Here is a 12673-nt window from a genome sequence, read left to right as displayed (position 1 = left end):
ATGGGGGCCTGTACTGTGGTGACAGCTGCTCTGTTAGAACAGATCTCACAGCAGAGGGATGGGGGCCTGTACTGTGGTGACAGCTGCTCTGTTAGAACAGATCTCACAGCAGAGGGATGGGGGCCTGTACTGTGGTGACAGCTGCTCTGTGAGAACAGATCTCACAGCAGAGGGATGGGGGCCTGTACTGTGGTGACAGCTGCTCTGTGAGAACAGATCTCACAGCAGAGGGATGGGCTTGCTGTCACCTGAGCTGTGAGCTCATGCACTATTCAGCAATACTAACATATGGTGAGGATGACGACCCGTCAGTTCATTCATTCATTCCCAAAATAATTGAGATTATCTCAAATAACTGTGACGAGGTGATGATGTAATAATGGTGACAGTGTACTGTAGGAACTGTGAGAGTATTTTTAGTTTAGTTTGTTATTGTTTATTTAAGTCTTCGTGTACAGGTGTGACGTATGAGTCACATTTATTGACGTTGTCAACAGCGCTTAAATCACGTGTACATTTAGACTAAATAACCTACAATGTCTCTGTCCTAATTTATTATCACTGTACAATTAATGAATGAATTTGCGGTAAAGACAGACAGACAGACAGACAGTTAGTGTAGACAGACAGACAGACAGACAGACAGACAGTTAGTGTAGACAGACAGACAGACAGACAGACAGACAGACAGACAGACAGACAGACAGTTAGTGTAGACAGAGACAGACAGACAGACAGACAGACAGACAGATAGTGTAGACAGACAGACAGACAGACAGACAGACAGACAGGTCTCTGTAACTTGTTAAACATGTTTAAATACTGGCCAAGCTGGTCCGGTTGAAGTCCGGTTTTTCAAATACGGACAAAGATGGAGTAGTTGTTGTTGTTGATGCTGTTGTTGTTATGTACAGTATTTAGCCACATATTATTTTGTTGTAATTTTTTGAATACATATTTGAAGTTTTTCAGAAGAAAAACAAAACAAAGAAAGAAAAGGACAGGATTTAGAAGGCGTTTGTAGAATCCGCCTCATGGTCTAAATGCCTTAAATCCTTGAGCACAATTATTTGTCGTCAACTTAAATGTGTGAACGGATCAACAAGCCCTACCGTACCGTACCTCGTCAAGGGAGTGGAGAGGATGGACGACAAACACACTGACGACCATCCATGACAGCCAACAACCACTTCCTCCTGTCAGCATGCTGGTGTTTATAACACAACTAAACTGTCTCTACTACTTCTACATTTAATACTTCTATACTAGAGCAATAAAAGATCTAATATAAACAAGTCCTCCTGTGTTTAAAAAGACATCAGAAAAACCATGTGGTGTTTCTAGCAGCTGATCTACAAGCTCTCTGCTGAGGTGGTGCAGGTTTGACAGCTGTTGTCATTTCAACTGAGACACACACACACGTGCACGCGCGCGCACGCACACACACACACACACACACACACACACACACACACACACACACACACTCCCCCACAAAACCACGCCTCCTCTCTCCTATCAGTGGTGGAAAAAGTAGTCACTTTTTTTTGGTTTTACTTGAGTAAAAGTATCGATACTCGCCATGTAGAAATAATACTCTGTTACAAGTTAAAAGTTCAGGAATTCTGAATTTAATTGAGTAACAAGTACAAAAGTATTGGTATCAAAAAATCATGTTAGAAATTACTCTACTCTAATAAAATGCATAAATAACATCTTTTGAAAATAGCAGATCTACAAGCTCACAATTTGTGAGCTATTTCCAAATGGCCAACATGTATACATAGATAGGGCTGATGTGGTTAATGTATATTTTGTGATAATATTATCTAAATCTACTATAAAGTAACTAGTAAAGCTGTCAAATAATTGTAGTGGAGTAAAAAAAAGTATAATATTTGCCTCTAAGATGTAATGGAGTAGAAGTAAAAAAAAGTATTGAAAATTGTAAATACTGAAGAAAGTGAAAAAAAAGACCTCAAGACTGTACTTAAGTAAAGTACTTGAGTACATGTACTTAGTTACTTTACCCCAATGCCTCCTCCTCCTCCTCCCGCCCAAAACAATACCTACGTCAGCGACCCCCACCAACAACAAAGTCCCGCCCTCCCCGGAAGAAAGAGGAGAGGGGGAGCCGTTTTGTAGTTCTTTTTCAAAGAAGCTTCCATGTCACGCGGCCTCGAAAGGACTACAAGTACCACCGGGCCGTGCGGGAGGGGGCGCAGCCAATCAGCGTGCACCACGCTGTGCTACACTTCCTCGTCTTCATGTAAAACATAAACATCACGTCCTCAGTGTGTTTGATAAGAATGACACGTTTATTATGAGAACTGTTCTTATTATTGTTCTAATAAAGGTTCTTAATGGATATTAGTATCACTATTATTAGTATAACTTTTATTAGTATTATTCTATTAAGGTTCTTATTAGTATAACTTTTATTAGTATTATTCTATTAAGGTTCTTATTAGTATAACTTTTATTAGTATTATTATAACTTCGATTATTATTGTTTTATAGATCAGTGGTTCTCAAACTTTTTCATGTCAAGGACCCCCAAATTGACACTTATTAGCCCGCAGACCCCCATTTCAAAAGATATGCCAGGGACCCCCATAAGAGAAGATTTTTTACGGCTCTAGCAGTGATTCTCAACCATTTTAATGTAAGGACCCCCAGTTTGACATGCATTAGGGCTACGGACCCCCATTTCATGGCATTTCTATCACTTGGACCGCAATTTATATTGTAAAATCTATGTCAATTTAACTCTGAGAGTGTACAAATGGAACCAAATGGACCCGTCAGGGTCCATTTGGTGCCTAATCTATCATTTAGCTGGGGACCCCCTGGAACTCCCTCAAGGACCCCTGGGGGTCCCCGGACCCCACTTTGAGAACCAGTGTTATAGATTTTATATATATATATATATATATATATATATATATATATATATATATATATATATATATATATATATAGGTTCTTAATGGATATTTGTATTATCATTATTATTACTTGCATTATTATTGATCTATTAAGGTTCTTAATGGATATTATTATTATTATTATTGGCCCTCACATCTAGTAGCCTGGCTATAAAGTGCCCTTTGTTCATCTTTATAGTCCATAAGGATAATAAAATTTGAATTTCTAAATGATAAAATAATCGCAATGTAATGTGTATGTCTGTCATTAATGTAATGTGTATGGTATATGTATCTGCCATATACATTTCTCAACAGGCTACACATTCAAAAGAAACTCATTCGCCGAAAACAGCACCCGTGTGTTCCAGTGACTGACACACACACACACACACACACACACACACACACACACACACACACACACACACACACACACACACACACACACACACACACACACACACACACACACACACACACACACACACACACACACCACAGAGAGAGAGTACTTCAGGTACTACAGGCTGAGTCACCATGATGTGAAAACAGACCTTTAAGCCACGTGTAGGTTCTGGTTCCGAATGGATTACCCATTTTGGTTCCATAAAGAAAAATAAAACACTATTATTAACTGTCCAACTTTCCATTGACCAAAACATACTAGAAGTCTGTGACACAGTAAAGGTTCTGGGGTTCCAGGTGGACTATATGACCTCAGCCAATAGAAATCTTTTTGTCCTGTGTGTCCACTGAAGACATTTGGGGTCCAAGACCCTGAATTGGTTTCGATCTATAGACTGGAAAGAGTTCAGAAATCTCTCGGCTTTCTGTGTGGAGTTTGCAAGTTGTTCTCCCCGTGTCCCCTAGGGTAGTAGTTCTCAAGCTTTTTCATGTCAACCCCCAAATTGACACTTATTAGCCCGCGGACCCCCATTTGAAAAGATATGCCAGAGACCCCCATAAGAGAAGATTTTTTACGGCTCTAGCAGTGATTCTCAACCATTTTAATTTCAAGGACCCCCACTTTAACATGCATTAGGGTACGGACCCCCAATTAATGGCATTTCTTCACTTGGACCACAATTTATATTGTAAAATGTATGTCAATTTAACTCTGAGAGTGTACAAATGGAACCAAATGGACCCGTTAGGGTTCAGAGCCAGAGGAGGCGTCTACCTTTATATGTCTATGGGGGAAAGGGACTGGTAGGAATAACGTGTTCCTTCCACGCGCTACGTCCTACCGGGGAAACTCCCCCCTGTCAGGTGTTACGAAGCGGCCTGCTCACTCCTCATGCATTGAAGGAGGCTGGGCTCTCCCTAGGCTGGCAGAGGGAGAGTAGCGCCCAGGATTACGTAGGCAATTGGCACCGGTTGAAAAAAAGGGTTGCAAAATCGTGGGATAAAGAAAAGAGCAAAAGCATTTATCTCGATTTACAACCAGTCAGCATCGTCTATGGGAAACCCCATGTTAACGGTTAGCTGTTTGCGCTAGCGTGCTATCGCTAACAGCGACAAACGGGAGGGGCGGGCTGTTTTCCCTCCCGGGGCGACAATATGGGTGCGTTGGGATATATAGCACTGAGCGCACTGTCCAATACAAACTAATACGTGCACCCTTAAAGGCTTTGTGTGACGTCAGAGTGGTTCGCTACTGAGACGAAATACGTCCCAAGAGCGAATTCAAACAATAAAAAGGACAATATACAAAGGCTACAAGGCATGAGCAAAGTTTAGGCTAAATTGTGTATGAAACTGGACACGTGCCGCAGCTAGATAGGGCCACTCAACTTAAGATGGCTCAGGGGCCACTCAGCAAAATACCAAAAGTCCAAGGGGCCGCAAGCTAAAAATGTCGGTCCTAATTTGGATTTTTCAATTTTGTAACACACACTACACATTGTTATTGTTATAAGAAAATGTACATTTTGACATCATATTCTTACCACCCCCCCCACCCCCCCCCCACTTGGAATACTATCCCTGAAACATATGACAGTCATGGAACCACTTGTTCCTGGTTTGAGAATGTTTTGCATTTACAACCCGTTCATCTACAAAAACGTTCGGATTACAAATATAAAGTGCTGACCTCATGGCCATGAATGTTACAAGTTAAAACGCTTGGGTCTAAGTACCCGTATCTTCCGTATTGTTCAATAAAAAACATTTTAATCCAAACGGTGGCCATTTTCTTCGAATTCTTTCCATATGCTTTCAACTACGTGCCCCTATCGGTTCGCAGGTGTATTGCACTCTGAGACATTATATGTAAAACAAATAGAAAATGGCCACCGATCGGATTAAAATGTTTTTTTATTGAGCAATACAGAAGACACGGGTACTTAGACCCAAAGCGTTTCAACTTGTTACATTCATGGCCGTGGGGTCAGCACTTTATATTTTAAATATGAACGTTTATGTAGATGTACGGGTTGTAAATGTAAAACACTCTCAAACCAGGAACAAGAGGTTCCATGACGCTCGTGACAGACGAGCGTCGAATCGATCATGTGAACCATTTGCAGTGGTGGAAAAAGTACTCACATTTTTTACTTAAGTAGAAGCACCAATAATGCAATATAAAAAAGTAAAAGTCCAGAATTTAAAAATTACTTGAGTAAAAGTACAAAAGTATTGGCATCGAAATGTACTTAAAGTACCAAAAGTAAAATGACTAAATATTTTCAAATAGCCTATACGTATAAAATAGGGTTAAAGTGGTTAATGTATGTGTCATTATATCATCATTTATATCTGAAAAGTAAGAAGTAACTAAAGCTATAAAGTATAAATGTAATGGAGTAAAAGTACAATATTTGCCTCCGAGATGTAGTGGAGTTTGCTGTAGTATACAACCCTCGTAGACGTATTTATGATTCTGACGTTTTTAATCTACGAGAGTTGTAGGGTTCACCCCCCATGGAGACATGGACTTTCTGCACTATGCCCCGTAGACACTCCAAACATGTACACATTGAAAATAAAGGTGCTTACCCCCACGCCCCAAATGTTAACTACTTCTACGGGGTAGTAGTTTAATGTAATAATCCATATCTTTCAACAAAGAAGTGTTTTAATGCCGTCTGTGGCCAAACACCATTTTCACCCTAGTTTACTTCCTGTTTACATTTAGTGTAATTCTGGGTTTCACCAGATGCGCCCCGTCACTACCGCCCATTGGGAACTTCCGACAGAATCGGCCACAGATGGCATTAAAACACTTCTTTATTGAAAGATATGGATTATTACATTAAACTACTACCCCGTAGAGACAGTTAACATTTGGGGCTTGAGGGTAAGCACCTTTATTTTCAGTGTGTACATGTTTGGAGTGTCTACGGGGTATAGTGCTGAAAGTCCCTGTGTCCATGGGGCGTGAACCCTACACCTCTACTAGTATAGATTGAAAACGTCAGAATCATAAATACGTCTACGAGGGTTGTATTCTACAGCTATAGTGGAGTAGAAGTAAAAGTATTGTAAATTGTAAATACTCAAGTAAAGTACAAATACCTCAAAATTGTCCTTAAGTACAGTACGTGAGTAAATGTACTCAGTTACTTTCCACCACTGAACCATTTGTATTTAGTGTTTATATTTTACTCACGTGACAGAAGCAGCTTTGATCCTGGCCGCTGGCTGACTGTTTGTTGTTGTCATAATTGTTGTTGTTGTTGTTACTGTGTTGTTGGAACCATCCTGTTGAGGCCAGAACCAGACAGATCCCAAGGAGAACCCCCAGGATCTGGACCTGGACGCTCACTTTCAACAACACCATGACAATAATAACCTATAAATCACCAACTAAACTACACTAATACAACAATAATGTCAATAATAATAACAATAACAGCCTAATAATAAATCCTCCAGATCCAGCTCAGTTCCTTTTGACCCAAAACAAAACGGTTTGTTATTTAAAATGTCTTCATTTTAAACCCTAAACCGTTATAATAAAAGGTATTTTCTTTCTTTCTTTCTTCAAACAGATTAATGTATCTTTTAATCAGGTACAATTTGTATCTTCTATTGTTTTACTACAGGATGATAATGTTAATATATAATAATAATCCACGCCGACACTTCTTTCTGTTTCCTGAAGTCGACATACAGTCCTGAGGCTTTTTGTCCTCCCTCGGCCTCCGTACAGAGACACGACGATGAGAGCTACGGCGAGGGACGAGGTTCAGGATTCATGTGGGGAAAAGAGCGAACCGGTGGGGAAAAAACTGTTCTCCTATGCGAGGGTGACCCCTGGTGGCCACCACGGGCAACTGGTGGAAAAGTTGTAGGCTACAATGTAGTAGGCTCTATGCACACAGCGGCCATATTGGAAAGAAAAAGGCCAAATTGGCCAAATTGTCAAATAATATTATTAGAGGCAAAAATTGTGAAAATAGCAGATTTACAAGCTCACATGTGAGCTTGTAGATCTGCTATTTTCAAAATGCTTATCTGTGGAACTGGGTCAAACTAAATGTAATGCGATCAACTTCTACATTCCAAGTGCTTATCAGGTTGGGGGGTCCAGTTCAAATATGATTATTTTGGGGGTTCCCCAGTTCAAAAAGGGGGGGTTCCCAGTTCAAATATGATTATTTCGGGGGAGTGTTTTTCAGTAACAGTGTTAAATAGCTCTATATTGTGAATTAGGGAATACATAATTAACTGATGGTAATTTGACCTATTCAGTCACATTCCTCAACTCAAAAAACGTGCTATGAGCTTGTATTTTTTCAAAAATCGTGAATCATTTGTGCAAATCTTTGAATATATATTTTAAAGCGAACATTTTTAACTCAAATCTTTGCTTCTGGGGGATTCTACAAATGTCTTCTAAATCCTAACAGTTTTTTTTTTTTAAACACATATTGGTTCTCTCCTGTCAAGGACCCGCCAAATGATATGTATTTGAGTATGGACCCCCATCTTAAAATATTTTGTTCCAGGGACCCCCAGCAGAAGCAAAGATTTGAGTTACAAATGTTCGCTTTAAAAGAAATACATAATTATTCAAAGATTTGCACAGATTTTCGACGGTGCTGTGCTGTGAGCTTGTAGATCTGCTATTTTTGAATAGCCAAAGAAATCTTAAAATGGCACAGATGCGTTCCCGGTCTTAATGGGTTAATCAAAGCACAGATGTGAAGGTACACAGGGACTAGCTGGAGGGGCGGGAAAAAGGTTTAGTTGTAGCAAAATGTTCCAGTTGAAATGTAACCCTTTGTTGTCACATTAATAAAACATAATAATAATGATAATAATGGAATCTTGTTTGAAATGACCCAAACCTGCCTACCAATGATGTCACCGGTGGGCAAGTTTCTGAACTGTCCACAGAGTAGACATAAATGGTGCCATATTATAATATGAACACGCCTCTCCAGCTCTTTGGTAAACAGAAAACACATTTTCAGGTTGGGATACCAATTGTATCCAATCAGGAGAGAGAACTCACACAGGATAAATAAATACAGGATAAACAAGTGAGTTTGGAAGTGATGACACACATAAATGTGTAACAAAAAACAAAAAAGCACAAGAACATTTTAAAATGAATATACAGCTGGGATTCTTAAAGCACAGAATCAAATAATAAGAATGCTGAATGGAATATGTAATAAAATGATGTCAAATGACAACAAATAGTGAGATGTCAGACGATGATATTATGATGAGAAATAGATGCATAATAACTTGTTCTGCACTGATTTAAGAAAACAACACACCAGTGGGCGTCCACAGACATTTTGAGGCGCAGGTGCTCAAGTAAATTATACTTTTTTTTGTTTACTTGGTCTGCTCTTTTTTCCCTCTACACCTATACCTCTTTGCCAAAAATAGCCGATCTACAAGCCCACAACGCCTCGCAGCGCGAGGCGTTGTGAGCTTGTAGATCTGCTATTTTTGGCTAAAGTTCTCCTCAGAAAAGGGATGCTAGGTTTCGAGTGGTTATGGTAAAAATAAAAATCATATCACATAAAGATTTGGCGGACCAACTGCAGTAACTCTGAGGACCCCCTGTTGAAGACCCCTGCTGTAAAGTGAAAAAGAAAAACTTGTTTTTTCTTTTTTTCAAAAGGGCACTTCTGGTCAAGAGGGCAAAGGGCAGGTGCTCTAGCGCCACCTAGAGCCTATCTGTGCACGTCCCTGCAACACATTATGAATCTACAGCTGTGACTCTCAAACTCACTTTTATTATAATTTCAAGGATCCCCATAACTAGAATAATTAGAATGAGAGAGTACAAATGGAACCAAATGGGTCCATCTCTCAGAGTTACAGACCTGTAAGGGTCCATTTGGTTCCATTTGTACACTCTCAGAGTTACAGACCTGTGAGTTACTTTTTCAAATTAGGACCCCAAAATGAATATGTATTTATAACCAGTGTAGATTTATCAATGAAACATGGTATTAATACATGTTTCAGTACACATAACCATTGTAGATTTAACACTGAAACATGGTATTAATACATGTTTCAGTACATAACTGATACATTGTGACAATGATGATTTCACTACACAACTCTTTCACACATCCAACGGAGAGTGAGAGAACATCTATCGTCAGCCCATCCTCTATCAGACCCTTCATTATAATAGTTAACACAGTCTTGGTTTCCATAGTCATTAGGCTCACCACCCCACCAGAACCTGTAGAAATAAAGAACATTTAATTCATTTCAATACATTTACAACAATGATTTATTTTCTCTCTAAATGTTTAGTTTTTTAACCTCTTAAACCCTGGAGTCTCTATTTGGAGCATGTTACTATAGATGAACATATTACGAAAAGTCTTTCTACCTACCTACCTACCTACCCCTATCTCTCTCTCTCTCTCTCTCTCTCTCTCTCCAACTTTTTTTTTTTTTTTTACTTTTTCCACACAGAACCAGGAGATAACATGCATACAAACTGGCTCAATAGCGCCCGTGCCAAACAGGACAATGTGGTATTGCAGGTGAAAGTGCTTTATAAGCCAGAGAGAAGTTAGTTGGAATGAGTATATCTGAGGCTTGATTTAGGCTCAAACCTTTTGAAAAACATTTGAGGGACATAAACAATATGATATTAAATATTATTATTATTTTTTAAATTCATGGTGTAGATCCTTTAATGAAGGTAAAGTCTTACGTCGGTGAGGTCAGTGGAGTTCCATCCACCCACTTAAAGGATCCTTCCTCTTCTCTGTCAGTCAACCCAATCCACACCCACGAGTTTCTGGGAGCAACTCTGGCAAGAAGGTCCTGGACAGAAAAGCTGCTGGTTACTTAAAGCTACAATCAGTGAGTTTTATGTCTTCTCCTTGCAACTATAAATGGTAAATGGTGCATTTATATAGCGCCTTTATCCAAAGCGCTTTACATAGATTGTGCATTACATTCACTCCACCCGGCCACTCTACCCCTGAGCCACTGCCGCCCCTATAAGACATAGGATTTGAACCCGGGTCTCTGGTGTTGGTAACACCAGAACACATAACCTTGTCAACCAGTAGGTTTAGTAGGTAGTGTAGTGAGACAACCTCCAACCACTGTACATGTACTTTAACATACTCTACCATACATATTGTATAAGTTATATTGTATTAACATACTCTACCATACCGATTGTATAAGTTATATTGTATTAACATATTCTACCATACAGATTGTATAAGTTATATTGTATTAACATACTCTACCATACAGATTGTATAAGTTATATTGTATTAACATACTCTACCATACAGATTGTATAAGTTATATTGTATTAACATACTCTACCATACAGATTGTATAAGTTATATTGTATTAACATACTCTAGCATACAGATTGTATAAGTTATATAGTTCTAGATTGCAGCTTTAAGTACAAACTGTACAATAGATTTGTCTCTTAAAGCGGAACATATTATACAAGTAAGACGCGTCAACGCGGGAAGCGAACGCAGCTCGAAAACAACAATAAGAAGAATCGAAAAGAATGAGCAATTGTAGAGAAGTGGGTGGTGCAGTTTGTGTCTTTTTTAAATTGTTATGTTTGTTTGTTTGTTGTGTTTTTTTTTTGTAAATGTTTTTTGTCTTTGTAGTTTTTGAAATGTGTTTGGTTCTTCATGGCCCTTGTTATTTTTGTTGTGCACTCTGGCGCACTCTGGCGGCTGCACACAGGCAGTGCACGAACACAACATGTGTTGCACAGACACACAAGCCGAGCACGGTTTCATAGTAAGCTCCACTTCGCACGGAGGCGCAATCATGCACTAATGCACACGCACGCACGCACACACGCACGCACGCACGCACGCACGCACGCACGCACGCACGCACGCACACACACACACACACACACACACACACACACACACACACACACACACACACACACACACACACACACACACACACCTGTTTTTCTTTGCTCTTCATGATGATCAGGTCTGCTTGTTTGTCTCTACAGTATTGTCTGCTCTGCTCCCAGGTTTTCTTCTCAGAACGTTTAGAGAGGTAATAACACACACCACCATCTAATGTAAATCCATGTGTTTCTAATAACAAAAAGAATGTATTGATTAATTAAATACTTTATTAGTCAGAAATGTTAAACAGCCTGTGGTACAGTAAGACATTAAGGGCCCTATGTTGTGCCCAAGTCGTGCTACCCACTATTTGGGGATTTAGCATGGCCGTGGCCAAGTTGCTATCTTCCAACACCAGCCTTATCCCTAAAACACCTGTGCTACCCGTTACATTATGCCTAGGTGTGGTTTGGCCGTTACATTAATAAAACCAATCAGCGTGCCATTGCCTTTAAGAGGAGCATAAGCCGTTATATCCAGTGCTATCTTACGCTCTCTCCCTCTCTGCCCATGGAAGAGCGAAGAGGCAGTCCCACGTTGCCTTGGAATAAAATTATATTTGATTCACAGAATTATCAAAGATCAAACTACGTCTTATTTGTCTTTAATAAGCTTAACTGGCAACTGCTGATAAAAACACAACTTATTGACACAACAACAGTCACACTTTTGTGCATTAAAGTCAAATTGTAATGACAATCACATTCACAATCACTTCATTCAGAAGTGTTGTTTAACTCTGCAGCCTCAAGGCCTTTCCATATGTAATATCAGACACTACGCTACCCGGCGCTTGCATCATAAGCTCTAGCCTTTGATTGCCTTTCAATAAAACCACATTTGATAGACATAAGTATCACCCACATGTTAATGATTATAGAGAATGTTATATTATTGTAATCCGTTCTTTATTTCCTGCTCAATGGATTCATAAAACTGAAGAGTGTCGTTTCGAGCGAATGGCTGTGTGCAGCATAAATCATTGTGACACTCTCACTTCTGCTGATTGTACGAACATTTTAATCAAAGAGATTCGTTCAGAATTAGGAGTGAGGTAGAGCTCTTAATGTTGTGTGCCCGCCCGACTCCGGACATTTCCATTGTAGGCGCACTCTACCAAACAGATTTAGCATAGCGGATGGTTTTAGAATCCGCTCTGCACTTTCCCATATGTGGGCAAGATAGCAAATTTAGGGATAGTGCAACAACATCCCCATGGCCACAACTCCAGGCGCAAAAAACTTGACATAAGAGTTGATATAATGTATAGCGGGTTGCGCGGCCGTAAGATACCGTTTGGGGATAGCGGCAGCTGCTTTGTGCGTAATTAACGGGTAGCGGTTAGGGCCAAGGTAAAGCGCAGGGCGGAATGTAGCCCTAAAGCTAAAAGGA

General features: G+C 39.7%; 1 protein-coding gene across 1 annotated transcript in view; it reads right to left on the bottom strand.

The window, feature by feature from the left end:
• Positions 1-7038, bottom strand: part of LOC311057117 (ERO1-like protein beta) — a 44569-nt gene extending 37531 nt beyond the window's left edge. The window contains 1 exon segment of the mRNA XM_084074049.1: positions 6544-7038. Coding sequence (XP_083930175.1) covers positions 6544-6714 — 171 coding nt within the window. The 5' untranslated portion in view covers positions 6715-7038.
• Positions 7039-12673: the final 5635 nt, after the last annotated feature.

The sequence above is a fragment of the Gymnoscopelus microlampas genome, assembly GCF_963454915.1.
Source record: "Gymnoscopelus microlampas genome assembly, chromosome: 2".
NCBI lineage: Eukaryota > Metazoa > Chordata > Actinopteri > Myctophiformes > Myctophidae > Gymnoscopelus > Gymnoscopelus microlampas.
Note: the sequence above shows the minus strand (reverse complement) of the source record. Positions and strands in the feature narration are given on the sequence as shown.